This window comes from Ciona robusta, chromosome 9, assembly GCF_009617815.1.
Source record: "Ciona robusta chromosome 9, ASM961781v2".
NCBI classification, from domain to species: Eukaryota; Metazoa; Chordata; class Ascidiacea; order Phlebobranchia; family Cionidae; genus Ciona; species Ciona robusta.
The window spans coordinates 7,785,367-7,811,788 of record NC_143243.1 but is presented as its reverse complement, the minus strand read 5'-3'; the positions used below and the strand labels follow the sequence as shown (position 1 = coordinate 7,811,788).

At 38.9% G+C, this 26,422-nt stretch overlaps 2 protein-coding genes across 4 annotated transcripts; one reads left to right on the top strand and one right to left on the bottom strand.

The window, feature by feature from the left end:
• The first annotated feature begins 415 nt into the window (after positions 1–415).
• LOC149731899 (uncharacterized) lies at positions 416–14,577 on the top strand. Of its 3 annotated transcripts, none has more exons than XM_089885426.1 (24): positions 419–903; positions 1,180–1,218; positions 1,301–1,390; positions 1,676–1,744; positions 3,135–3,341; positions 3,752–3,829; positions 3,915–4,082; positions 4,169–5,017; positions 5,088–5,972; positions 6,230–6,316; positions 6,565–6,771; positions 7,073–7,192; positions 7,257–7,394; positions 7,557–7,649; positions 7,901–8,020; positions 8,358–8,542; positions 8,787–8,907; positions 11,309–11,365; positions 11,514–11,564; positions 11,620–11,799; positions 12,188–12,235; positions 13,100–13,164; positions 13,666–13,841; positions 14,080–14,577. In XM_089885426.1, exons 1-24 carry the CDS (start codon positions 712–714, stop codon positions 14,145–14,147), a joined length of 4,293 nt encoding a protein of 1,430 aa, XP_089741552.1. In that variant the 5' UTR covers positions 419–711; the 3' UTR covers positions 14,148–14,577. The 3 variants fall into 3 exon arrangements, with proteins under 3 accessions (XP_089741549.1, XP_089741552.1, XP_089741551.1); XM_089885425.1 differs by having other exon boundaries at positions 420–903; positions 13,660–13,841; XM_089885423.1 differs by lacking the exons at positions 11,309–11,365; positions 11,514–11,564; positions 11,620–11,799; ... (2 more) ...; positions 13,666–13,841; positions 14,080–14,577 and adding exons at positions 9,157–10,437; positions 10,515–10,709 and having other exon boundaries at positions 416–903.
• A 71-nt stretch (positions 14,578–14,648) lies between these two features.
• Positions 14,649–23,573, bottom strand: LOC149731898 (uncharacterized). Its single transcript, XM_089885442.1, has 8 exons — positions 23,114–23,573; positions 22,164–22,259; positions 20,961–21,845; positions 18,409–18,625; positions 18,117–18,270; positions 17,662–17,802; positions 16,964–17,156; positions 14,649–16,710 (listed from the first exon to the last, which is right to left on the bottom strand). Exons 1-8 carry the CDS (start codon positions 23,391–23,393, stop codon positions 15,653–15,655), a joined length of 3,024 nt encoding a protein of 1,007 aa, XP_089741568.1. The 5' UTR covers positions 23,394–23,573; the 3' UTR covers positions 14,649–15,652.
• Between the last annotated feature and the right edge of the window lie 2,849 nt (positions 23,574–26,422).

Below are 26,422 nucleotides of genomic sequence, written 5' to 3'. Positions count from 1 at the left end.
TAAGGGCCCTTGTGACTGTTACAAGGCGAAAGTACTGGCTAAGTTGTATTTCGTAAGCGTATTGTAAAGTTAAGAACTAGTGTGGGAACGTGGAAAGCCGAAAATACCTCAGTGGTCCTAAAATCTTGGCAACGGTAGAATCTGATCTACATAGCAACGACACTTAAAAGAGTAAAAGTAGCTTTATTGAATTGAACTTGACGAGATTTAAAAAGGTTTTCGTAAAGGTCCTTCGATTAATTCGCGATATAACAAGCAGAGTGGGTTACGGATTTAATACAGTTTTCGGTAGCGTTTATTTTAACAGCAGAATAGTCAAAAAATCGGATACCTTTTTATAAAGGGTACAAAATTTCATCAAAACGCACGAATTCACATGGATTCAAACTATTTGATTCGATTGCTATAAAATACCATGCATCGTATTTATCTCTTCCAACACAGTATATAAGGAAGATCAGATTAATTAAAACAGCGAAAGAGAAGTGAAATATAGGCAGCAAAACGACAGTCGTTAAATCACACTTCGGTTTAAATATTCACCGAAAATTTATTTAACCCCGAAATTTATCGCATTCTATACCAGTGTTACTACTATCATATTTTCCTATACAGATTTCATATAGCATAAAATAGCGTAGCAATAACTCTACCAAATTAGTAACCAAGTGTGCGACTCCAAGCTTTTTTCTCTGGTTTCCCATTCAAAGAATGCAACCCGGCGATTCACGCCATGCCAACCCATACCATTATCCTACATTTGTGAGGGACGAACACCGCCACCAGCAACAACACCTACCTAACCAATCTCAAATACAACTCCCGATATCTCACCTACCGGGGCAAGTGGGCGCAACCGACTCACCAGCACAAAATAGTCGATTCGGCTACAATAACATGAACGTGAGTTCGGTTAAACTACTTAAGTAAAAGTATGAATGAATGAATAAATAAATGTATGGAATAAATAAATGTATGGAATATATGAATGAATGTAACTTGCTTTATCCTCGCGTGGTGGACAACGACAGTCGTTATAACACGGTTGTTCTGTTTCATACACCTCGTACCCGCTGACCAGTTATTATCACATATGTAACTTTGTGAGTGATTATTTTTACGTAACTAAATTACAATAAATGCGGACCTTCAAATATATAGTTTTTCTTGTGTTTACAGAGTCCGGGGGAAACCGGCGAGCATCATAACTCTACTGCAGTAAGTGTTTAAATTTAAGAGGCACCGTATAGTGTAATGAGTAGTTTCAAGTTTCAAACCGACATGATTTTTGTTTCTTAAGTTTACGGGAATGTACGAAACCGATTCAAATTACCGTTGGCGAAAAGTGCGAGGGAATCTTGATCTTTTCGTCATGGAACGAAATGAAAGAGTAAGTGACATTCATAGTTGGCCGATTCTGTGGGACGCATTATGTACGTTATTAGCATTTATTACAGAGTATTTATTTGGCATCTCTGAACACGACAGCGAAAGTCATATTATTTTAAAATCGAAAAAGGGATTCAAAATACGCACTACATAAAAAGCGTATATATATATTACATGGCAATGCAACAGAAATGAGATATTATTCATGCAACTATTGTTGTATATAATTTATAAAACAAATCAAATGCGATTAATATAATTTATAAAATAACTGACTTTTCATTAGCATCTAACCTCGCTGCAGTGGAAGTGGCAAAAAATGTCAAAGTCAAGAAGACGAACGCCAGCATACGAGGTAAGCTGTTAGAATTGTATAAAAGTTACAAACACCTGACATTAATGTGTTTCGTGTTGTAGCAGTCCGCGTATTATAACGATGGGCCTGCTGAACCGGCAACACAGGACGTTTATAAGCAAATGCCAGAGTCCGCTAGAGCGCGATCAAGAGCAGAGTCGAGACAAAGAATGCAAGAGGTCGGCTAGTAGCGGGTGATGCAACAAAATGGCGGCCATTTTGTTGCGCATTAGATTAGATATAGCTTGAACAGAGAGCAAAATTAAAACAGCCTGATTTGTTATAAGGAGCTCGACACCTATTTTTATGATCGTTGGAAAAACGCGGACGACAGGCAGAATGACAGCGGTTTAAAACCAACAGACGACAGATCACCCACGGAAAATCATCGCAGTCTGGCCTACAGTACACAAAACGGGGACAAACCGTACACGGGTTATGGCAACCAGCACCAGGTGTTGTGGTAGCCAGGTGTTACACGGTGGTGGTTTAGAAAAATATAAAGTGTCTGTGTTGTTGTTTGTTAATGAATGTATAGCGACATCCTCGCGTGGCAGGAAAACGACATTCGTTATAACACGGGTGTTCATAGTTTTAATTACACTTTGCGCTTTACCTAAGTTTATAATTCGAAGCTAACTGCCGAATTCACATTGTTGGAAACAGAAACCGGGCATTCATTATACCGAGAACCAACAGCCTTCAAAGTGGTCGAGGTATGGTTACAACAACCAGCCTGAAGTCCCTTACCAACCAGCGTATCAATACGCACAACGTGGACAAGCCTTTCCGCCGGAGAGTCGGTACCCAGAAGAAGTTTCCGACCCCCGGGGTTATACGGGTCGCGGCCGGGATGAGGGCTCTAATTTGCGGGGGTCACCACCTAAAAGAGTCGATCGGTCGCATCGAGAGAGGGATTACCCCGGCTATAACATGGAGGTTAGGGGACCAGCAGCATGTACAGTGATGGTGGAATCAATCACGCACAACTCATGTAGATTAGCGGTGGAAGCAGCATTAGGCAATATAGCTGGCCATAGTTGGTTTTAAAGCGGCGATTTAGCATGCGATGGAATGGAAATCCATCCACGCATTGAAGCATGTTGCTTGTAGAAGACGAGAAATACAACAAATAAAAGTTCCAACGAAAAATCTAAATTTATGTATAAGATGCTCAAATGTAACGTAAAGCTATACCACCGAAGTTTCAAACAATTCGAAAACAGGAATTAAAAAAAAATGAAACTTTTTTGAAAGCGTTGAAACTTTTTTGAAAAACTTTAGTGGTACCTTTAAATGACATTTGAGCATCTTTATCTATATACACAAATTTTGATTTTTCGTGGGCGTGCCGTTTAAGTATTTGCATTTACACGCATTTTAATCGCAGCCTCCGAACGATGGCACATACGGCCAGTACTGGGACCGGCGGAATACGCGTTACCCTCCAAACCCATACCAACATCCACCAGAACATCCGGGGGCATTCCACAACTACGGATATTCCCAAGAATACGGCGGCCCACTGCAGTACCAACCCCACCACCACCATGAGTTTCAACCTCATCAATACGGATACCCAACTCCCAATAACAGGGTAAGCATTTCGTGTTGTAGAAAACTATCTAAGAATGGATAAATAAAAGAAAACTTATCCTCGCATGGCGGGGCAACGAACCCTTTCAAAAAGAGTATTCTGTTTCACACACCACGTATACCCGCTTACGAGTTATTTGTATGTAACTTTGTGGGTAATTTGAAAATTTAGACAACCCATAAGGAAACCACTGGGTTAGACTTTATGGATAATTCCATTTATTTAGTTTACTTTTTGTATATCTCAATCGTGTAAGAATTTTATGAAGAATTTACTTTTAACATGATTTCTCGCACGATAATTTCTGACGAGTGAAATATCAAACATGTCATTGTTCGCGCTTACATGTGGTATTTTAGCTAACAAATTATACTATGTATGCGTCGTGTTAGGGATTAGCTTTTCCCCAGGCACCATACGATAGGAGAACTCAACATGCAGGCGAACCATGGACGAAAAAGGAGATGCCGATCCACGATTATAACAGGGTACCTAACGATAGTTATACCAATTCACGCTAATACGAAATGCGTTATAAGCTGAGGCAAATTACTAACCTCCGCTTTGCTATAGCCTGAACCTAACAACACGGTACCAACGTACAACACCAGTGGTAGATATCAACAAGTACCTGATGCGTATCCGGATAAACTGGAGTCTCCCTTTACGAATGCAAGCTCCTCCGTGCCTCCTATATCTAGACAGGGTCGCAGGCGTTTCCTTGAAAGTAGAGAAGGATCTGTAAGTGCGGTGGTATTAGTTATGCAATAATAACGGTGGTGGGGGGTTATACACCTATAATAAATGTTATAATATGCCGGTTATAGCGATCACGAAGAGGGCCATACCATGACATGGACGCAGCGATGTACCAACGCCGGGGTAGCTTACCAATGTCGCGACGGCAGAGGCGGAATATTGACGCAGTAAGCACTGTTGCTGAGGACGAAGACGACGACGTTTTTGTGCCGACTTCGCCCCCAAAACGTGATAAAGAAGAACGCAATGAAAATCGAACTCAATCTGAGCGTTGGGCCGAAGCACCGCGAACGGTCGCACGCAAAGACGATAGAAACATTGCGGAGAATCATGAAACAAGATTTATCCCAGAGAGAGTGACTTCTCCAACAGTACAGAACCAGGAAACGACCCGTGAGCAGTACGGCCACCCACAACAAATAAACGTAGAACCGCGGCCAATTCCACAACAACAACATTTTTCTCCGAGAAACATTCGTAAAGTGGACGATGTCACATCGGATCAGACGAGCACAGGATTAAGTCCACCTTATATTTCGCCCAAGCAGTTACCGCCGTTGAAGGCGGAACACATTTCCTCAATGAAGGAGACAAGTCCAAGCAGGATAAGATCGCCTGTCAGTCCCTGTATATCTCTGGCGTCTTCGGCTACATCAGTTGGAAAGCAAAGGAGAAGTGGAAAAAGGGTGGCGTTTGCGAGCAGGAGCGAAGCTGAGGCGGAACGCGCGTTTTCTCCAAAAAGAGAAAAGATTGACGATCGAAACACTTCACATGGTTACCCGCAAGATAAACAGGAGCCAAACAAGGCACAAGATGTGTGTAGAAGTCCACCTATGTCCCCTGAAGTAATTAAGCAACATTCTCTCTTCACTGGAGATACGCTACAAACTAATACGGAGCAAAATGATAACGTAAAGGTAAAATCTGGCATTTGTAACCTACGTACCTCGTTCATTAAACATCGTATTAAACCGTTTTATATCTTAGGTAAAGGAAGACTGGAAAATGAAAGATAATCTGATAAATTCACAGGAACGTGAACCAACCACTATAAACGTTGGCGACATTGATGTCAAAAGTGATCGCAGTAATCAAAACGATTTCAAAACCTTTTCCCATGATGCACACATCAAAGGCGAAACAAGCGATAGCTCTAATTCTGGAGAAGATTCGTTGGATGCTTCGTCCAATAGTCCTATGTCTATAGATGTTGTGGCCAAGGAATCAGACGAACCTGTATTACTGGATATCGCAAAACAGAAAGCAACGCCTGTTGAGGAATCGGCGTCGGAGCAGCAATTGTCACCCACAGAAAAATCTAAAAGTTCTTTCTGGCAACTGGCGAAAAACTTGCAGAAAAAGATGGGAACCAAGCTTAACCTTCGTAGAGAGAGAAGCAAAATGTCAAGTTTGTCTTCAACGAATGGAGACACGAAGTCCCCAACAATCCCCACATCTCAGAAGTCCGTGAAACAAGAGCTTAAACAGACTGATAGAAGTGGCGAATCTGAAAATAAAGTTGATTTGAAAGTTGAAATCCAGCCAAGTATTTTAAGCAATGATGATTCTGACTCTGAGTTAATATCACCAGGAAGTCCTCTTCAAGTACCAGAAACAACTAAAGATAAAGATAAGGATGATAAAATTATGATTGCATCTGATGAAAATAAAGAACAAAAAGATAACGACAAGGGAGAAATAAACAAACTACCTTTTCAAAGTGACAATGTTCAAAACCAAGACCAGATTACTTTGGAAGACAATGATATTAAATGCAACAACAGTTCAGCTAGCATCAATGCCACTACATTGGACCAAGGTGGTTTGGCCGAGGAAGCTGATGTGACAAGAGATGAAAAAGAAGACGCAAAGGTTGATAGCATGGTTAGGGTGAAGTCACATCACCTAAGGTGGTGAATGCACACCTTGTCATTTGGAAAGGTTGCATGCATTTAGTAACAGGAGGATCATAGTGATAGTTATATTTGCTGCTGAGGTCATACTAATCGCTTCTTTTCATTGGTGATTGCTGTTTCTTTCATACTTTCATTTACATCTGTAGAAACAATTCAAGCTCACATTTGCTTAGTTTAATTTGTGTTGAAATAAATCTATGTCACTTTTTGCAGCATTTCTACGAGGAAGAAATGAAAATGGCCGAACAGAAAAAGAAGAATGACGAGAGGACCAATAAACTTGTTAAAGAACAACAACAGGTGGGGGCTTACAGATATTCTAATAAAGTGTATTTAAGTGTGACTGATGCTAGAGGCCTACTGTGATATTGCAAGACATCATTATGGTATACTGTAAATTGTCTTGTCTAGGGACAGGTGAAACGGTGTATTTTAAGATTAGCATACATATAGATTTCTGTCACCCCTGACAAATACATTGTTCGATACTGAAAGATTTTTAGATTATTTGAACATCACACACAAAATCTTTATCCTAATCTTCTCAGATGGAGGATGAGATAATCAACCTCCGGAAGATTCTGAGTGAGGAGCTGAAGAGGCAAAGTGAGACAAACGAGGTCGGATCAAAGTTTGATGAAAAGATCGGGGAGATTGAGAAGCAACTTGACGAGCTGGATAAAAAGATGACCGAAACCAATGAAAAGTTGAAAGAGACAGAAATGGAGAGAATGGAACTTAAGAGAACAACCAGGGTATGAGTGAGGTTTTATCTGTTTAAAGGTTTACTGTGTGCAAGTTTTGATGGACAAATATAAGAATTTTTCGGTTGTAGTTGAACAAAAAAGTTAAAACTTATATTCTATATGGGTTAGGTCCTACAGTGAGGCACACCATGGGACCTGGGATTTAGACCAGCTTTGGTCCATTACCAACATTGTATATGCATATTCTATTCTATATGTGTGAGGTCCTACAGCGAGAAGCCCATGAGACCTAAGATTTCGGTCAAAGTTGGCCAGAGTTAAGTTTAAAATTACAATACCTTTGTTTCAGATTGCATCAGGTGAAACAACTGATGTATTACCAGGCAATGCACCCTTGTTCATACTGGGTGACCCGAAAAATGGCACGGCCGCTGCTGTTACACAAGGTGCCTACTGCGACAGCTTGCAGGTAGATGGCTGATACTAGATATCCAACTACAGGTGAAACAGATAGCTAAAGATTCTGATTATAGGATGAAGGGATGATGCAACCGCAGGAGATATCTTATTACAACCACAGCACTTATCATGGAAGTCTCTCTCCTCCTTCATCTTATACAGCACATCAGGAAGCCTTGGAAGAAACAAAGAAACAACAGGAGCAGCTAAAGGTAGAAGGGATATTAAACTAATGAACGCACCATATAGAAACATATACATTGGGTGCTTAAGCTTAGTTTCAATATTTAAATGTTTCGATTACCATGTCCACACATATCAGTTATAACATATATTACGCTTTGTAATGGGTGTTGTATTATTGATTTATTCAGGAGGATCTTGAAATGCAAATGGCTTTGCTGAAGGCTGAGCTTGAGCAACAGCTACAAGAACAAAGGCCAGAAATTCCTGAGGAAGTTGAATTCGTAAGTTTAAATGAATGAATGAATGTAACTTGCTTTATCCTCCTGTGGCCGGTAAACAGCAATTGTTATAACATGGGTGTTCCACTTTGTGCCAGCTTACAAATTACCAAGTATGTTACTTTGTGGGTAATTATTTTTTCTTTCATACACTTCGTGCCAGTTTACGGGTTACCATGCAGGTTACTTTCACTTTAACCCTGTTTACGAACAGAGTTAGCGCTTACTACAACTTCTGTGGACAATCTTCACAGGTTATAGATGCAAGAGTTACAAACCTAGAGATGCAAATTGCGGAGATGAATAAGAAGATAATGGACACAGATCTTGTGATTCAAAATGCCGAAATGGAGCGTTGGAAAGCAAAGCAAAAGGTTTAACAAAACATTGTATCTATGTTTTTTTATGAACAAATGTAATCACACTCGTTTACGAGTTACCAAAAATATGTAACTTTGTAAACGATTTTTTTTCTATTTTTGTTTTACTTTCATGTATGGCAGACAACTTAGAAAACACATAAGAAACCACTGGGTGAGAGCACATGTTTCTACAATGGTTGCAGCATAAACTTTTAGGCCTTGCTTGACGATGGATATAATTTTAAACGGGTATAAACTAAACCCCTAAAATTGTAACCAACATTGAGATGTTTGCAGGCAGAAAATTGTTGCGGAAGTATAATTTATTTATGCACGATGTTTTATACAGATGGAGTTGGAAAGAAGGAAATGGGAGGAAGAGAAAATGATGCACGAGGAAGAGAAGAGAATGCGAGAAGAAGAGTTGAACAGGTTAGAAGAGGAAGAACTAAAGAGACGAGCGGAGGAACAGAGACTTCGGGAGATTGAAAATAACAAACCAAACTCTGAAAGAAAGTTACTGAGAATGCCAAGGTATGCTTGTGGCATTTTGATCTTAAACTGCATAATATTTTCAATGTATGACATGACATGAACAAACTTTTAATGGATATAAGTTTGTGTTCTGATCAACACTAAGGGTACATAGTTGGAAACCTTTCTTTAATTTATATTATATTTGACTTTATTTATATTTTACTGGTTTTTACAATAATATAAACTCTTCATTGCAGCAACAAAATAGAAAAATGAGCTCAAAATTATGTTTTTATTGTAGCAGCCCCAAAGTAAGTCCTATATCACTGAGGAAGAACTCAGGGGTGGATGGGACTTTGAATGAAGGAGAAAGAAGAAAAATGACGGAACTTTTTCACTATAATGGGGAGGGGACACCAAAGGTGGGTGAATATTTTTCCTGATTTTTAGGCAGTGGCAACTATTCTACGTGAACAAAGTAATCACAGCCGTTTACAAGTTACCACAAAAATGTATCTTTGCAAATGATTTCATTTTCTATGTTTGTTTTTTATGTACGACAAATTAGACAACACATAAAAAACCACATGGACAGAATGCATGTGTCTATATCAAGCCTATGCTCAATTTAAGTCAATAAAAATATTGCTTTTGTTTTTTGAAATACGTAGCCAGAACAAGAGGAAGTTTCAGAGCCAGTTGCCGACCACGTTTTGGTTCCAGAAATACCCTCAGATGATGATGTCATAATAATGTTGGATGATGAGGTCACAAATGCAAGTCTCCCCAGTTTAAATGGTAAGGAAGCCACAACTGAGGATCAAGCTTCACTAAATGAAGTTGAGAAAAAAGAGGAAACCATTCAACAAGTGCAACTCACTGTAGAACCTGTAAAGTCAACAGATACAACATATCAAGGTTGTGATTCAAGTCATAAAACAGACACTAAGACAACAGTGGTGGAATGCAATGATAAAGTTAGAGCTGAAAAACTTGATCAAATAAATACAAAAGCGTCGGTTCCTCATACAATCACAGAAAAACTGGATGATAAACTTGAAAATGTTACCAATGATTTTTCTGTTACTGAAGCAAAGATAGAGAATGATCATTCGGTTGAGAAAGCTTTAAATGATGCTGGGTCAATTGAAGGTTTAAAACTTGAGCACCAAAGCTTAAAAGATCATGTTGTAAAGGATGATGGCGAAAAAGGCGGTGGTTCTTATTTAATATCTGAAGCGAGTGATGCATTGCTGAAAACCAATACTGAACTTGGTAAAGAGGTAGATATTGAAGAACAGGCTAACGAAAATGATTTTTGTATAAAACAGGAGACCGAAAAAAGCACTTCAATTTATAGTGTTGATCAAAAAGATTCAGTTAAATTGAAAACTAATAAAGGCACATTAAAGAATCCTGAGTTGGAAGATGTTCTTTCAAAAGAAGATTCAATGATCATACTCCTGGATGATGTCACATCTCTGGATGATTTAAAACATCCTCCATCAAGTCCCGTGCTATTAAGTGAGGATAAACCATTGGTAAGCGAACAGGTTGAATTGAAAACAGAAGCCACCAAAAAGCACTGGGGAGAGAAAGTGCCAGATACAGTTGGTTTGCAATCGCAAGCAACTATTTATTTGACTGAGCCTGAACCAACCATGGTAATGCCCATTCCACCAAAACAAGCTGTAAAAGTTATTGAAACAAAGCAGAAGTTGTCACCTGCAAAACCAAAGGAGGGTTCAATCAAGGAATTAGAGATGGCAGAAAATAAACCCGTAACAGTGCGAAAAACTGATTCGCAAAAAGGTATTTCAGTTTTAAAGCCAAAAGCATTGTTGACAGAGAAGGATTCGCTAAATCTGGAGAGTGATTCACGGAAAAAAGATAACATTTTAAAAGAGGAAACTTCTGCAAGGAAACCAGTTGGGGCTAAGGATAATGTTAAGGTAATTAAATAATATGGTGGTAGAGTGGTGGCAGAAGTTTTTTTAGCAGGTTGTTTAATTTCTAAACTTGTTGTCAGGCTGAAGAGTCTTCTGTAACTAAAAAGCAAGCAACAAAAGTAAAAGAAAAGGTTTGAAATAATTTATAGGTGTGTAGTGGGGGGGGGTGGTGTTTTTTGTTCAGTTTTTTTAAGCGAATATTTCAAGCAGCTTTCAAGGTTTAGTCTACCAGGATTTGGGTCTCGTAAGCCAGCTGAAGATAAAAAGCTTCTGACATCACCTCTAAAATCTTCTGAGAAAAAAAGTAAAAAAGAAGACTTGTTAGAAATCAAAGGGGGAGAGAAAAAAGAAACACAAACGAAGAAATATAGCTTTCTAAAAAGTTTGAGCTTCTCAAAGCATAAGGAACCTGTAAAAGTGAAGCCAGAATCTTCCCAACCAAACACTGGGAAAATTACTGGCAAGAAATCTATTCTCAAAAAGGAGACAAAAGTCGCTCAAGATATATCAGTTGCTGAACCCAAATCTGAAAAACCACCAGTTAAGCCTCCTGTTGCAAAGACATCATCTGGATCTTGGTTACAAGAGAAATTTTCAAAGGTGAAATGAGACAAGATGGTGGTTATGCAATTTTCAATGAAAAATTGCTGGTAGTGGTATAAGCACATGCAAAAGAAAACTATGGGTTAAAATTCTGATAAATAGTTATCATTCATTGGGAATGAATGAAAAAATAGTTAAATCAGAATAATATCTTGTATTCTATCTGGGAATTTAGCATATAAAATACCTGGAGAAAAAACTGTAGTTGATTTTTGATTGATTCATAACAAATGTATAATAAGTGAAACATTTTACTTTGTTTTTAAAACAGGTGAAAAAAAAGCAAGAAGTGATTAAATTGGAGACTTTGCCCTCCAACAAAATTAAGGTAGGTTAGAAATAAACAATACTTTTATTGACGCAATTATTTAAACATAAATGAGTTGTATTGCTTGGTTGTATAACATTAATATATTATATGACTTAATCCTTTATTGCGTAGAAAATAACAGGAAGATTTTTTATTATTTTTTCAGACACCCAAATCAGAAACCAGCTCAGGACAAACGGATGTTGGGAAACAAAAGGTTAAGTTTGTGCAGTTATAATATTATTGTTTAAATAGCAATGTTATGTTTACAGAAAAGTTTATTTAAGTCAACATGGCCGAGCTCAAGTGATGCAAAAAGCAAAACAACTTCCAATTCTAAATCCGCTATCAGCAGTGATGCCATATCCAAAATATCATCCAGTGATGCCAAACAATATTCACATAAAGGAGGAAAAGGTGTTTCATTGGACAGAGAAATGACAATAACCACGGTATGTTTACAACTTGTATCTTGCATTATTCGAATAGATAAATGTAACATGTTTTATTCTCGTGTAGCAGGGAAACAATAGTCGTTATAATACGGGTGTTCTGTCTCATACACCTCGTGCCCAAATACGGGTTACCACGTGTGTAACTTTGTTGTTGATGTTGTTTTCTGTATGGCTGACAATTTATACAATCAAAGTGGGACAATATGGTTGCAGCAATTTCTGTTAGGTGTGTTTTTTGAGTTTGTAATATAAATACTAAGTGGAAGTATGATACTAAGGGCTCAAACACAAAGGTTGATGGGTTTATCTGGACTTAATTGCCTAAAGTGGAAAATCTTTGGTCATTCTGACGCCATCATTTACGTCAAACCTTATTTTCACACAGATTGAAAGCGACCTTAACCAATTAGACATGGAGACCACACCAGTCCAGGTGAGCTTTGTAGAAAATTTAATCTAAACCTGCACGGTCCGTTGTTTGTTTCGATAAAATCTTGTGTAGGGTCCTCAAGTACCAGTTACTTACCACTTCAGGGAATTCTTTCCAGCCCAGCTATTGTTTAAGGGAGAGTTTAAGCCAAAACAACCACAGTAGATTGCTCTAAGCACACAGCTACTACTATGGTGCTGGGAGGCAGCAAGCAAACCACTTGAGAGTGTCAGTTTTCCTTTCCAGAGTGAGTCAGTTAAGTGGTGGAGAATTGTTTTCGAGGTCTTAAGCCTTTCAAATGGTCGATTTGCGGTCAACGCTCATTAATTAGCGGAAAGCAAGCAGTTAGATAGTTTAAACAGGCGAGCAAATTGAGAAGGGTATCACCGGATCATAGATATTCGAAAATATGAGCGGAGAAGCGGTTTATGAGATGCAGTCTAGAGAAGCAAACCGGAGGACCTCGAAAGAGGGATCAGGGAGAAGAGGAGACGTCTCTCAGGATGTTTTGGAGTTGCGATCACAAGTTAGCAACCTCGAAAACATCGTCCTCGAGGTTAGACGAGGGCAAAAAAATTTGCGTAAGAAGCAACATAAGCATAAGAAACACACTCGCAAGGTGATCCGGAAGCAGAAGAACACGGTGCATAGAGTAGCGAGACGACTTAACTATATTCAGCGAGCAGTAAGTAATTATTTGCACATATTTTCAACTGTAAGCGTTTTTAACAACTGTTGTTCTGTCGCTTTATCCTGTTTTTCTGTTTAATATATTTCTAAATCTTCGCTACGGTAATTAAAGAGACAAATAATATTTATTATAATTATGTAAATAGCAAACTCACCCACTTTGTATTTCCTTTGTAGTCGCGAGGATCAGATTGGGCGACTTCTTCTGGGAGAAGAACAGGAACAGGTTGGGGAGGAAGCAGGTGAAGAATCTGTGGCAATATTTTTATTTAATAAATAAGAAAGTTATAAAATGTTTTATTTAGTTTTGTTGTTTGTCTTAAATATTTATTCGTAATTAGTATCAATAAATAATGGAATAAAATTAGCATAGTTTTTGTTTTTCCCAAAAAGCACTGAAAATACATCATCAAAATATATTGAACTGTTTATACTTTATAGTATGCAACATCTTGCCTGTTTTATATATATATAGTACTGTGGGGCAAGATGGAACACCTTTAGCACATACCATCCAAATATCCTGATCGTATTTTAAACAATTACCAACGGTCTATAGGAGTCGAGAGGATATGGTTTTAGAATTTATTAAATGTTTTTTTTTGTTTATTACCAAATGGAATGAGAGAAAAAAATAAAAGGGTGTCTCATCTTATTCCCCCTCCTCTACCATATAATATTATATATTTGATTACAGTTAAAAAAATAGTAAAAACTTTTATGGGGCTATTTACCAGGCACAGTATGCTGGAGGGTCTTGGGACATCTTGGTGTGTTTGCCCAAAGCAGATCTGGAAACATCTTGGTGATGAAAATGATGATGAGCCGATCACGAGAAGAAAATGCATCTCCGTCATAATGGCGGTGATCCTTGCTCTTCTTCTTCTTTCTATCGTCATTGGACTCATCATTGGGATCGGTAAATTTTTCATTGTTTTTAATTTTTTTATTGTTTTTTTTTATTCATAAGATTGGTTAAATTTAACTGATCAAAGGTAATCTGCAAGCAAGAGGTTTTGTTAAAAGGAAAGATCAGTTAAAATTTGCTTTAACAGGAAATATATACTTTGTGAAATGCAATAAAAACATAGGAATGCAGAAAATCGCTACCATATTACACAACACAGTATAATTTTAAAACAATACATTTTCCACAGTATCAAACATTAAGGACGAACCGGAGTCCCCGATCAAGTTCGTTGTTATACCTGGGACAGAAGGATGAAAAAGCCGTTTAAATATTTTGCGATTTTATATTTATTTATGCACCGTTTTATACCAAATATGACTATTTGGTAAGAATCACTTGTGCCAAATAGCCATGTATATATGTTATAACAACGCTTGTACAAAACCAAGATTTTGAGTTATTTCATCGAACAGTTTTAATTTAAATATCGAAAAATTGAAACTAAGGTGTCATAATTTTGGTGGTGGTCACAGTGGCATAGCGGGAATAGTATTCACAACAAATTTAATATTTACGATACCTCAAAAAGGCATTTTTCTTACTGAATATTTCGCTAAAAACGTTCAGGATTTTTTCTTAAGATAATGTTATTTACTCGTGTAAGTATTTCTTACAGGCTACTCCGCTACCTCTAAGCGTTATCTACCAGTTGGCTGTTTTTTTGCAAATACATTACGTGACTAAGAATACACTGTGTGTCTGATAAAATGTGCTCGAAAGATAGGAAGAGTGCAGTAACCAAAAGACAGAACAACATTGAAAAGTTTTCGAGTATAATTTTGCACCAGTGGCGAAAAGCAACATTAAACAACAAACATTTCGGAAAGTAATTAATTTGGAAAATTTTAACAAAAAATGAATACGGCTAGCCAATTTGGTATATTGCATAACAGTAATAATGTTATTTGTTGAATAGATACGTCTTAAAATGTGATGCACACAATTTCGTCAAGCACAAGTGAATCGATGCAAAACAAATTGACATTTATATTCTCACAGGGTTTTACTAAGTTAATCTCATTTTATCGTGTGTGCAAAGCGAGGGGCTAAAATAACATCGATGAAACAGACACGGATACTTCATAAAACTTACTAACGCAAAACGTAAAATATAAGTAGAGACGGTATTGCTGCGATCATAAGCGATAAAATAGTAACGTTGATTGCCAATAAGTGGAACAGCAAAGAAGACGCATAGAATTTGTATATCAAGTCTTCATGCCGATACCGGTGTATATAAAGGCTCTATAGTCCGATGAACGATATACAATGTAACAAATAATAGGATGAGAAAAGATGGGACATCTTTAAAACAAAATATCCAAAAATCGTAATTGTGTTTTTAACAATTAACAACAGTCTATAGGAGTCGTGAAGATATGGTTTTATAATTTTTTGAATGTTCCTTATTTACTACTAAATGGGACAAGATATTAAAAAAAAAGGTGTCCCATCTTCCCCCACCCTATAGTGAGTATAGAATATGCTCGTAAATTCTGTAAGGCACGAAAATAATCTTTTAAAAGCGGAAGGTAGAAAAGTAAATATATGTAAAGATTACTCTGATAGGTCAGTGGTAAAAACGTAAAATCTCTTTGTATAAAACTTTTACTCCAAGCGAAACGAGGTGTAAGTTGCATTCCCTGAGCTAATATCGACAAAACGAGTGTTGAATTGCGGGTAAAATACGAATCTATATAACCGTGACTCAACGCAAAAAAGAAAAAATGTAGGCGTATCATAGATAAAGTTCGTATACGCTACATTGATAATGGGACCGGTGAAGGGACAGGATGATGCATGCTATGCATGTTTTGGTACGAGTCTATTTGGTTGCTTCTGTCTCTGCCCACCGTTCGTTTCATTGGATGTAAACTAGTTGAATATTCAAAGTTCTTGTAAATATTATGTTCTCTGGTGTCCAACGGTGAAATGCTCTTCGCGTGCTCCAATTCTGGAGCCATCATTCCGTACGACGAACAAGAAACTATCGTTTCTGAAAACGGAGCAGCGGAGTTTTGAAGATTGTACATGCTCGTCTCGCTCTCGTTTTCTCCAGGAATTGTAGTGATAGAAATAGGAGATAAAAGAGAACGACCAGTCCCACTGTCATCGCTGTAGCATTTCTGTACGTTGTCATATTGCTTCTTCTCACAGTGTTGACTTGCAGGGATGCCGAAAAAACGATGCCTTTGCTTCTGTTGGGCGTCCGGATCCGGGAGAGCGGTGACATCAAAGTTATGATAACCATGGTCGTAGGTTGCTGCGTTGAAAGGGTCCATGTCCATAAAGTCTTCAGAGCGGATTCTTTTCGGTGGTGGTGACATTATATTACTCTGCATGCAGTTTGCTCGATCGTTGTAAGCTGGTGGGGGGTAGGACGGGATATCATTTACATACGCACGCTTTTGACCAGGTCGGTATCCATTCCCGTTGTATGTGAAACTCCCAGAGTCCGTATGCTTCTGCATTTGCATTATATCGTTATTGTACTGTTGTGCACACGCTTGGTCCAACTGCTGGTCAAATACTTGGTAAGGGTGAACATGGACTGCAGTTTTACCGCCTCGATTCGGGTCGTTCATAGGCTGTGTATCAGCACCGTGCATTTGGTTCCCAGTAAACACAGGCTGAAACATCATTTGTGGCGGAGAGATAATGTGACTAAACACATCTGGAAACGACTCGCTCCCACCAGCTCCTGGGTTCCTGGATTTGTCTTTTAACGAGTTGCCTTTTCGCCGGGAATTACTGAACTGTTCCAAGGCGGTTGTTCGAACACAGTGATTGGTATAACGCTTCGATAAAGTGGACGCGGCTGAAAACAAATTAAGGTTTTAAATCAATTTATTCGAATAGAAAGGGATCAGTAAAGTAGGCAGAGGTATAAGATAGGATATTTTTTATCGTCCAATTTAGTAGTAATAAAGAATATATATAGAATTATATAACCGTAGCCCCGCGAGTTTAAAAGGCCCTTATTAATTGTTTAAAACACGTTCGGGGAATATGGGTTTTCGGTGCTAACGGTATCCCACCTTACCCCACAGTATTATACGTAAAACACTCACTAGATATATTTGCCATCATTTGTTGGAGCGCTTTTTCCCCGATAGGTGCTTTCCCGTACCACATGGGGGAATCAGGGGTTGATTTGCGACGAGGTTGTTGAAACAAACGGGGCTGCAGTGCGTGTAACTTCTTCAGGTAAAACTCGAAACTTTTTACGGGACATAAATCACCGCCGGTTTCGTACATTCGAATCTATGAACAAAATTGTTAGTTTTTATAAAGATATAGTAGAGTGGGAGAAGATGGGACAACTTTTAACACATAATTCCCAAATAACCTGATCGTGTTTTAAAGAATTAACAACGGTCTGTGGAAGTTGTAAAGATACGAATTCATAATTCTTTGAATGTTCTTTGTTTACTACCAAATGGAAAAAGAAAACAAAATGAAAAGGTGTCCCATCTTTCCCCACCCTACTATATTTGAAAGCAGCATTATTCACACACGTGCAGATTTGGAATATAAGATTAGCTTTGGCGATATCGTTAATGTTATTGGAGGTATTTTAAACTAAACAACTTTAACTCTTTTGCTGCTAATATTTTTGAGCTAAATATTATAGGAAAAAAGTAAATTCTTAAGCGGACACGAGATGTATGAAACAAAACACCCGTGTTATAACGCTTGTCGTTTTCCTGCCACGCAAGGATAACGTATAAGTTATACATCCATTCACTTATTCTTTCATTCAATATACCTCGTCGGCATCGGTAGGGGCGGTTCTTGCAATGTACCTTCGACCATTGTGGTCGTGGAAAATATCGAACGAGTCTTTACGGAGTTTCTCCTGCGATTCTGAACCCTTGTGACAGAAATGCAGCGTCACCTCGAACCAAACCTGCGAAACAATATACATATATAGTTTGTTCTAACTATCTACAACCTAAACTATTAGACTTTTTGTGACATAGAAAATAAGATGTAACACCTTTACTCAAGTACTTAATACCCGTGCAACGTTTTTTTAAGATAAATAAAAAACTATTTATTCTTGTGGGAATTGTCTAGTAGGTGGATTTCGTTCTCTTGTCTCGTAAAATTCGAAGAATATTTACAGACTTACATTTGTAATTGTTCAAAACACGATTAGGAAATATTTGGGTACGAACGGTATCCCATCTTACCCCACTGTACTATATTAAGCTGGTTTACCTTTCGAAGTAGAGCCAAAGGATTGGAAGTACCAAGAACCCCGGAATCGTACATTTTTCTCAGGTCGCCGATAGATATCGGTTGCTTGTGTGTGATGGTTCGTCCGATGCCTTTCAATATTTTTAGTTGTTCTTCAAGTCTCTCATTCGAGGTCCTTTTATGAAAATTAATATTTTAAATCGCCATTCGATGCCGTAACGGGCGCAGTTTGTAATACTTAGACGGCCCATCGCACCGTAGATATACAGACAAGAGCATTGGGTTTGAAATGTATATTAGATCACATCACTACCTGAATCTATCATCAGTTACAATGTCGAAAGTCACGCAGTATGGTTTTCCTTTCAAATGTTTATTGATCATTGCGCGCAGATTGAACAGACTGTTCCTTCCGTAATAATCTCCGTTCGACTTGCGAACTTCGGACCAAAATCTTGCCAACAGTTGGTTTAGTTCATCGGCGCCCAAGCGCTCGAAGTCCCCACCAATGTTCGCTTCCACGCACCAGGCTGTAAAGGAGAATTTCTCAATTGTTTTGCATTACGTACTTGCTATAACATGTCCCGCGACATAGTTCAGTGGGGAGTGCTTACATTATAACCAAAGTGTTGTCTACAGTACATCTATTTGCAGCTTATTTTAAAATTGGGTGTGCGAAGAAATAGTAGCAAAAACTAATTTATAGTACTGTGGGGTGAGATGGGATACCTTTAGCAAATGACGACCCATATTTTTGATTGTATTTAAACAGTTAACAACTATTTTAAAGTCGTGACAACACGGTTGTATATTTATTGGAATATTCTTTGTTGCCTACCAAATAGGCGATTAAACAGCAAAAAAACATGTCCCATCTTACCCCACCCTACTATATGTTGTTATTGGAAGAATTGTAAACAAGAAACTTTTAAACTGCGCATGCGCTGGATCTGGTATATTCAACCATTAAAAAGGTGGATGTATGTAAAAAAATAAAAAAACAAAAATTTAGGTCACAGGTTATAATATCGAAGCTTGGTAAACATGAATGGTTAAAAACAAGTATTTCAGGGCGTGTAATTCCCACATTCCCACGGAGGCGCCCCTGGTGTATAATCTCCACTTTGTAGGTTAGAAAGCAACCACGCGCGGTGTTTAAACTAACGTGTTATTTGCGAGTCAAAGTCAAACTCAAAAGTAGCGACCGGCGCCGGGAATGGTCAATTAGAAAGCGAGGGATTGTCGCCCCAATAACGTTGATGGATGGCATGGTACATGGACAGTTGTTTCCGACGTCTACTTTGCGCCAAAGCCCCGAGCGACGTTTCGGACGCTTGCTTACACATTTAAAAGGATTTTCTCGGAAAATGGTAACTGCACGTATATTGCCTACTACGTCGAAATGCGTAAAGCTATATCGCCGTTCAACTTTTGTTTTACCGGACCGTAATTGTAAAGGTGCAAGTTATGCAATGTATTCGACTTGTAAAACTGCTTACACATGGAGTAAGATGGATACTGTTAGCACATATAATATCCAATATTTTCTAATCGTGTTTTTACAAATTAGGCAAAATAATTTTAAGTCGTGAGATTACGGTTCTACAATTCTGTAAATGTACCTTTGTTTCCTACATGAGACAATAAAACAAAATGAAAAAAATGAACCATCTTGCCCCAACCTACAATATTTAATTACAACCTCAATATTTATGTTGGGGTTTTTACATCTTATAGCGGGAATTTGTTTGTGGGGAGTTAGCAGTCGTTTATGTGACGTAAACCCGCAATTAACGTCACTACAAATCAAAACAGGTCGTCTGATCATTGCCGATGTAGTTAATATAAATTCGCAAGCCGCCGGCGCTTTTAACATCGCCTAATTATTGCAAGGCGAAAGGACGCTTCTAAACTGCAGTACTTGCTCACGTTGCATTGATGGCTTTCAAGGATTATTGTTTCTTAATTACCGGCATTGATTCGAAAGTTTCAATACGAATGAATGTGGTAAAATCGCGATTAAGTTAACGAATCAAAACAATCCTCCAAAGCAAAACAACACTTTGCAGACAACGGTTGTAAAGCTTACAGAAATAACCATAATTTGACGGAGTATATTTTTGCAGGCGAACTGTTAGCGCTGTTTCGGATTACCCATGAACCACAATTTGGGGATCTGACACAATAATGAGACCGCTATTTGTTCACCGCCTTTGCAGAAGTGATGTACCAAAACCCGACGTGTATAACGTTACGGAATATTATTAACGTACTGCTTATGTGGTAAGCAGACATGACCATTATCTGTGGCCGATCTTCGTCCGTGATCCTGCTCCACTTTTGCGTGCAAAGCGCGGTAAGTGGAAGGTTTACATTAACGAACCGCAAGCAAGAAACATAACCTCTCGTCCAACGTCAAACTTCTAAAGACTTTCTAACAAATAATTGCACGGCGACCTTTAACGTTTGTTTGCAAATTGTTGTGCTGCAGGTGGATTGGCCAAGTAATTTGAAGCGAGCTTTTGTTTACGTTACTTACGCCATTATATAAGCGGAGGTAATTCGCTTTCTTACGTTACGGAGGCGGAATAACCTGTTTAACTTACGCGGAAATGGTTGTGGGGTGTGTATCGCGCAAATCTGTACCAAGAACTTTAAACAACATGCGAAATTCTTGTGGTTTTGCTTACGATATTACTACTGCATTATTACGAAAATACACGGCGTGCTATTTAGCATCAGTTAAGACGCGATATCACGAATTTGTGGCAGTTTTAATTTCAAACATAACAAGCGTATCCGTGCAAATAAACTGCCCCACCCGCAAGCAATACCAATATCCGCAACCAAATTAACAAGACCAACCTTTAAGTACTTTGACTCCCCACTTCTCGTTGTACGCAGTTTTCTTGCTGGCGTTTTTCACGTCTAAGCTAAACGGGTGGTTAGGATACGCAGTTGCTCCGAAGGTCTCTCCTCCGCCGTAAACGTCCTCTTCTCCGATGTCAGTGTCTCTGCTCTCCGTCCTCTCGTTCGCCCTAAAATCTTCCGAAGATGCGGATTTGTAGGAGCCAGAATCTTCATTAGAGCTGGAGTTCGTGGTGATTCGGTTCGTTTTTGAGGCTGTTGTATGTTGGACATGGGAGTTTTGGTGATGGCTTTGGATTGCACTTAGAGAGTCGGGTGTTTGAGTAATTTGTGGTAAAGTCGGTTTGAACGTGGAAACGTCGGGCAAGTGGATTGAGACTGAATCCTGAGATTTTGAGGTTGTAAACGCTGCGTCTAAGTAACTACAGCCTTCCACCCCACTGTCGTTACTTAAGCTGTACCCTCTCTCCCGGTTTAGGGCTTCTTTATCGGTTTGTTCATCCTTCGAAATTGGATGGACAAAGTTGTTCATTTCGCTTGAGTTTATTTGGTTTTCTGGCTCCGCTTCACCACTGCTTGCGGCGGACAATGTACGGAAAAGTTGCTCCTCGTCCACCAAATCTCTCTCGATTTTTGCCTGAGTGTTGTTATCGGCCGAGGATTGACTGGACGATCTGCCGCTGTCACAGTTGAAGTTGAGATCGGCTCCGTTTGCTACAAGTTCAAACTGGTTAACAGTGGCGTCCCCAGCGCTCTGCCCGAACATAAAGTCTTCGAAGTCAAAACTTTCGTCAAAAATGTTTCCTTCTGGGTTGAATAGTGGGGAGAGCGCGTTTGTCGTTGGCAGTCTTTGCATTTGATGCTGAAAATCGCCTAACATTTCTAAAATGTTAAGAAAATTATTTCGTTTATTTTTCAAAATAGAAAAGTATCAATTTTTATTTTTTAAAAAGAAAATATTTCGTCGTTTTTTTGTACCTTACAAAAAAATAAACACAAACGCTACCATATATGGATCAAAACACAGCTGTAATTGCACAAAACCCACGCATATACAATGCATCTGCTGCAACGCTTTGACAATATGTTTTTACAATACAAAAGTTATGCAAAGCCTCACGCTAAATTGCATAATTCCTGGTATCCTAAAATCACGTTTACGAGCTTACAATAAAACGAGTAGAATTAATAATGACCCACCTCGAGGCACATTACATAAGCCAGACGTCTGATGGTGGACTTGCTGAAGCTGACCGACCTTCGACATCGGGGTCGTCTGAATATTCGAACTCAATTCTGGATTTTCGAAAATGATTACACAGTTTATATGGGAATCTAATACGTAATATATAGGTAACATGACCCATTGTAAAGGTTAAAGTATTTCAAACAATTGCTTGACAATCAACCAAAAATATATTGGAATTTTAGCGGCTTTTATCGCGCTTACAAACTCAGTGGTTTGGATTCATTTGCGGTGAAAAAAAATCTTTCTTATAAAATATTGTTCGTAGCTGCGGTAAGGAACCGCATTGACCTTTGCCTATATGACGTCAAGGGGTTTGCCGTATATTATGCGCTGTGCTATTGAAGTGGTGGGAGAATTGATGGATTTCCTTCGTTAATCACTATGGTTGAACTAAGCCCGTTTTCTATATCATCATGGCGGATATCATAATAGGCGCACGTTTAGCAAAACACAACCGAAATCGTGTCAAATTTGGCCAAAATAAACGAGTTCACACCTGCTATAATGAAAGCCAGACTCTATAACACTGTCCCTGGAAACTTGAATTTGTGTACCATGACACGCGTTCCCAGAATTATGCGTTGGTTTAAGCATTACCACGGTTATAATCGACGTCATATATGAGGGAGATCACTTAGCGATAAACTGATTATCTGCCAAATACGGCAACATTGCGACCATCGACATGGTGATTCCAGAAACTAACTACGACAGATAAACAAATTGTGACATCCGTGCCACCACAGCGCGTTTCCCGGGGCGGAACTGGATTCCTACACTCGGCGCTACCAGGTAACGCTCTCGAAGGTTTCTTACTGATATGACTAATACGCCGACCAAAACATTTCCAGAAAAACGAGAAGTTAAGTATTTATCGGTGCCAGAAACATTAAGTTCCTACCTGTTTGTTCAGTGGCGAACCCGTTATCCGAATCGAAGGAAAGGCCCCTACCCGGTTTGCTGTTGTAGGTTGGATAATTATAACTCCCAATCAAGTTTCCTGGTCCTGGCAGCTTCTGCTTTTCTCCGACCCTTTGAGGATTGCAATACATAGCTGCACAGTTGGGTGACAAATGGCCTGTCGTTTCTACACCAGCTTTATCGCAAATGTTCTGCTTCCCTGGCGCTTCCATGCCAGCAGCAGCCTTTGGCTCACTCCTCATAGCATGCTCGCCGTGCATTTCGCGAGAACGTGATTGTTCCAACGTTCTCTGTGCTTTGCCCGCCGATCAGCTGATCTTAGATTGCAGACGCTTCTCTAAACGTGTGGCAACTGCAGTTATTATTATTAGCAACGCATTTCGCTAACAAGTGCGTTACGACCAATGCAACGTAAACAATCTGCAATATTTTCAGCAAAAATAAAATTTCAAAAAGAAAACATATCAAAAGTTACATTTTTACGTAAGTAATGTATCTGTTACGTACGGTGGAAGCCACGCCAGATACACACGTTTCAAAATCTTTAAATATTTTAATCTTTATGTGCGTAAACTCCCTCGCTGACGGTGCGACCCCGTGCAAGTTGTTGGCGAAACAAGATACTGTTAACCGATAAGAAGCGGTTTTAGCTTAAAATAAATTTCGACGGTTACTTCTCACAACCACTGTATTACAACTTAACCTCAACGCACTAAGAAGCATTGGCCCTAACTCTACGACGCAATATTTCGTTAATATAAATTATTATTAAAATAAGTTTCTGGTTTGAAGCCGTATAGCAACGCGACTTTACGTTTTTCAACTGCACTTCAAAACACCTGCACTCTGCAACGTGCGTGGGACGAATGGCCAGTCTAAGTAATATCTACCGGCGATTACTCGACGGCGCGAATTCTAGGAATTGTAACGTAAAATCCGGCGGCGCAGAAAAGGAAAAAGGCAGCGGTGGGAAGCCAGCAAAAAGTTTTGCGCCGCCGCGGACGGCACCGCTCTCGCAGTGAGCACCGACCAGGTAACGATAACATCGCTCTCAGTCCTTCAGGGCAATTGAGAAAATACATGTTAATGATACAGCACGGTGTAAGAGCTGCAACGTCGCTTGGAGATGACAGGATACACATGCGCCCGTTGAAAGTCGATAATTGTCGTGTATTCTTTCACGAAACATAAGAGTGCTTTGGGGAAATGCAAGTGCAGAGTATATGGTGTAGCACTTAATACGTAATTGCGCCGCAAACGGTAATCCTTTCATTTTAAGGAAGTAAGTGCCGTGCAATTTGCAAGTAAAATCAACTAAATGCAGTAGAGTTCCCAGAAATTCAACCGTCAACATTATAATGCCCGCTTACTATACATCAGCCGCTACTATTCCCCGCACACCAGACTTGGCACGGAAAAAATTAGGTGGCAATTAATTTCATTCGCTGGATTTTGTTTTCGTGCATCTCCGTAGCTAACAATGCATTCTTACGCGGTGACTGTCTGCACCTTTTTATCGAAAGCATTCACGTCAACCGAACTCGTTATAAACTGAATAACGGCAGTCGATTAAAGACAAAGGACTTGCATCGAAATCTGTACATAGCGTTACGGCATTATCGTGCTCGTAAACTTGCACCCACAACTTACGTTTAGAGTTAGGCGCACCAACGGTGTTGAACTCGGCCGAACCGCAATAAAATGTGTCATAGCACGCGTCTTTCTAATGTGTACGACATGCAGTAACGTAGCCTGCTATATTTGAAGGTAGACTATATATAATAACTACCCAATTAACGCGGCAGTATATCTCTTTAACGTTTCAAGAATCGCAGCCGATAAACCACAGGCGGCCCATAGATCAACTTAGCATTGTGCCGTGTTATACCACCCTTGATGGCCAGATATTCATTGGTAAGCTAACCCACACATAACAAAATGGGTCAATAAACTAAATCTAAATGTCTCATAAATCGGTGTGTAGTAGGGCGTGGGAAAGATGGGACAACTTTTTACTATGTTTTCTCGTCCCATTTGGTAGTAAACAAAAAAAGCATTCAAAGAATTATAAAACCGTATCCTCACGACTCCCATCTTCCCCATCCAATATGTTTACAAACGATACGCACTACAACGTTTTTAAATTACGAAAACTGCGATGTTTTGATCTTTTGCAAGTTCTTGTAAAATGTTTAACGTTTTGAAACGCTGCGATCACTTTCTTACAATGTGACCGTGTAAGGCGTAAACCGGTCGCGTAATTTAAATGTTAAACCACAAACTATATCTTGTAAGTAGTTTCATCTTTATTACGGAAAACTCCAACTAAAAATAGACATATACTCACGATTTGCACCAATGACGCCTTTCTATGATATGTATGATATACCACAAATGATTAGAAATAAAAATAAAAACAAAAAAATAATGGTGTTTTTTATTTTTTTGTAAGTTTTTTTCATGAAAATTACTTTACAGCAATCGTACATTTAGTTATGAATGTTTGTATATTAGCTACAGTGGGTAAAAGTACATGCTGTGTAACTTTTCGTTTTCGAAAGAGGGCGAGCGCTTTTGTATAAATAAAACAAGTTTTGCTCTGCCTTGGGGTCCGTGTCACTCTCTAGAATACTGCAGTATATACACAATCGAAAGATTACCGGTAGGATATACACAGAACTATATGTGCTCCCAAACAAAACAACAATAGCCCAAACAGTATAATGGCGAAAAGTGACCTAAATGTAGTTAGAGGTCATATCTTGAACAACGGTCCAAGTTCGTATACAAGCAAACCGTGTACGACAACTACGCCCATAATAAGCAAACCTGTATAAGGCCCACAATGTCAAGTTAGACATGGGAATAAACAACTATGTTTGGAATATAATAGTTCCAACATATATTAGGGTGGGAAAGATGGGACATGTTTTCATTCTAATTTTTCGTCCCATTTGGCGGTAAACAAAGAACATTTAAATAATTATAAAACTGTATCCTCACGACTCCCATAAACCGTTGTTAATTGTTTAAAACACGATCAGGATATTTGGATAATATGTGCTACAAGTGTCCCGTCTTCCCCACCCTACTATATAATAGCTGTTCAATGTATAGTATAGGCTTGAGTCGGTTTGGTTTGGCTTTTTATTCCATTTTTATCCAATTTGGTAGTAAACGAAGAATGTTTACAGAGTTTTACCACCGCAGCCCCACGGGCCTAAAAAAGCGTTGTTAATTGTTTAAAACATGATCAGAAAATATAGGATTTAGGTGTTAACGGTATCCC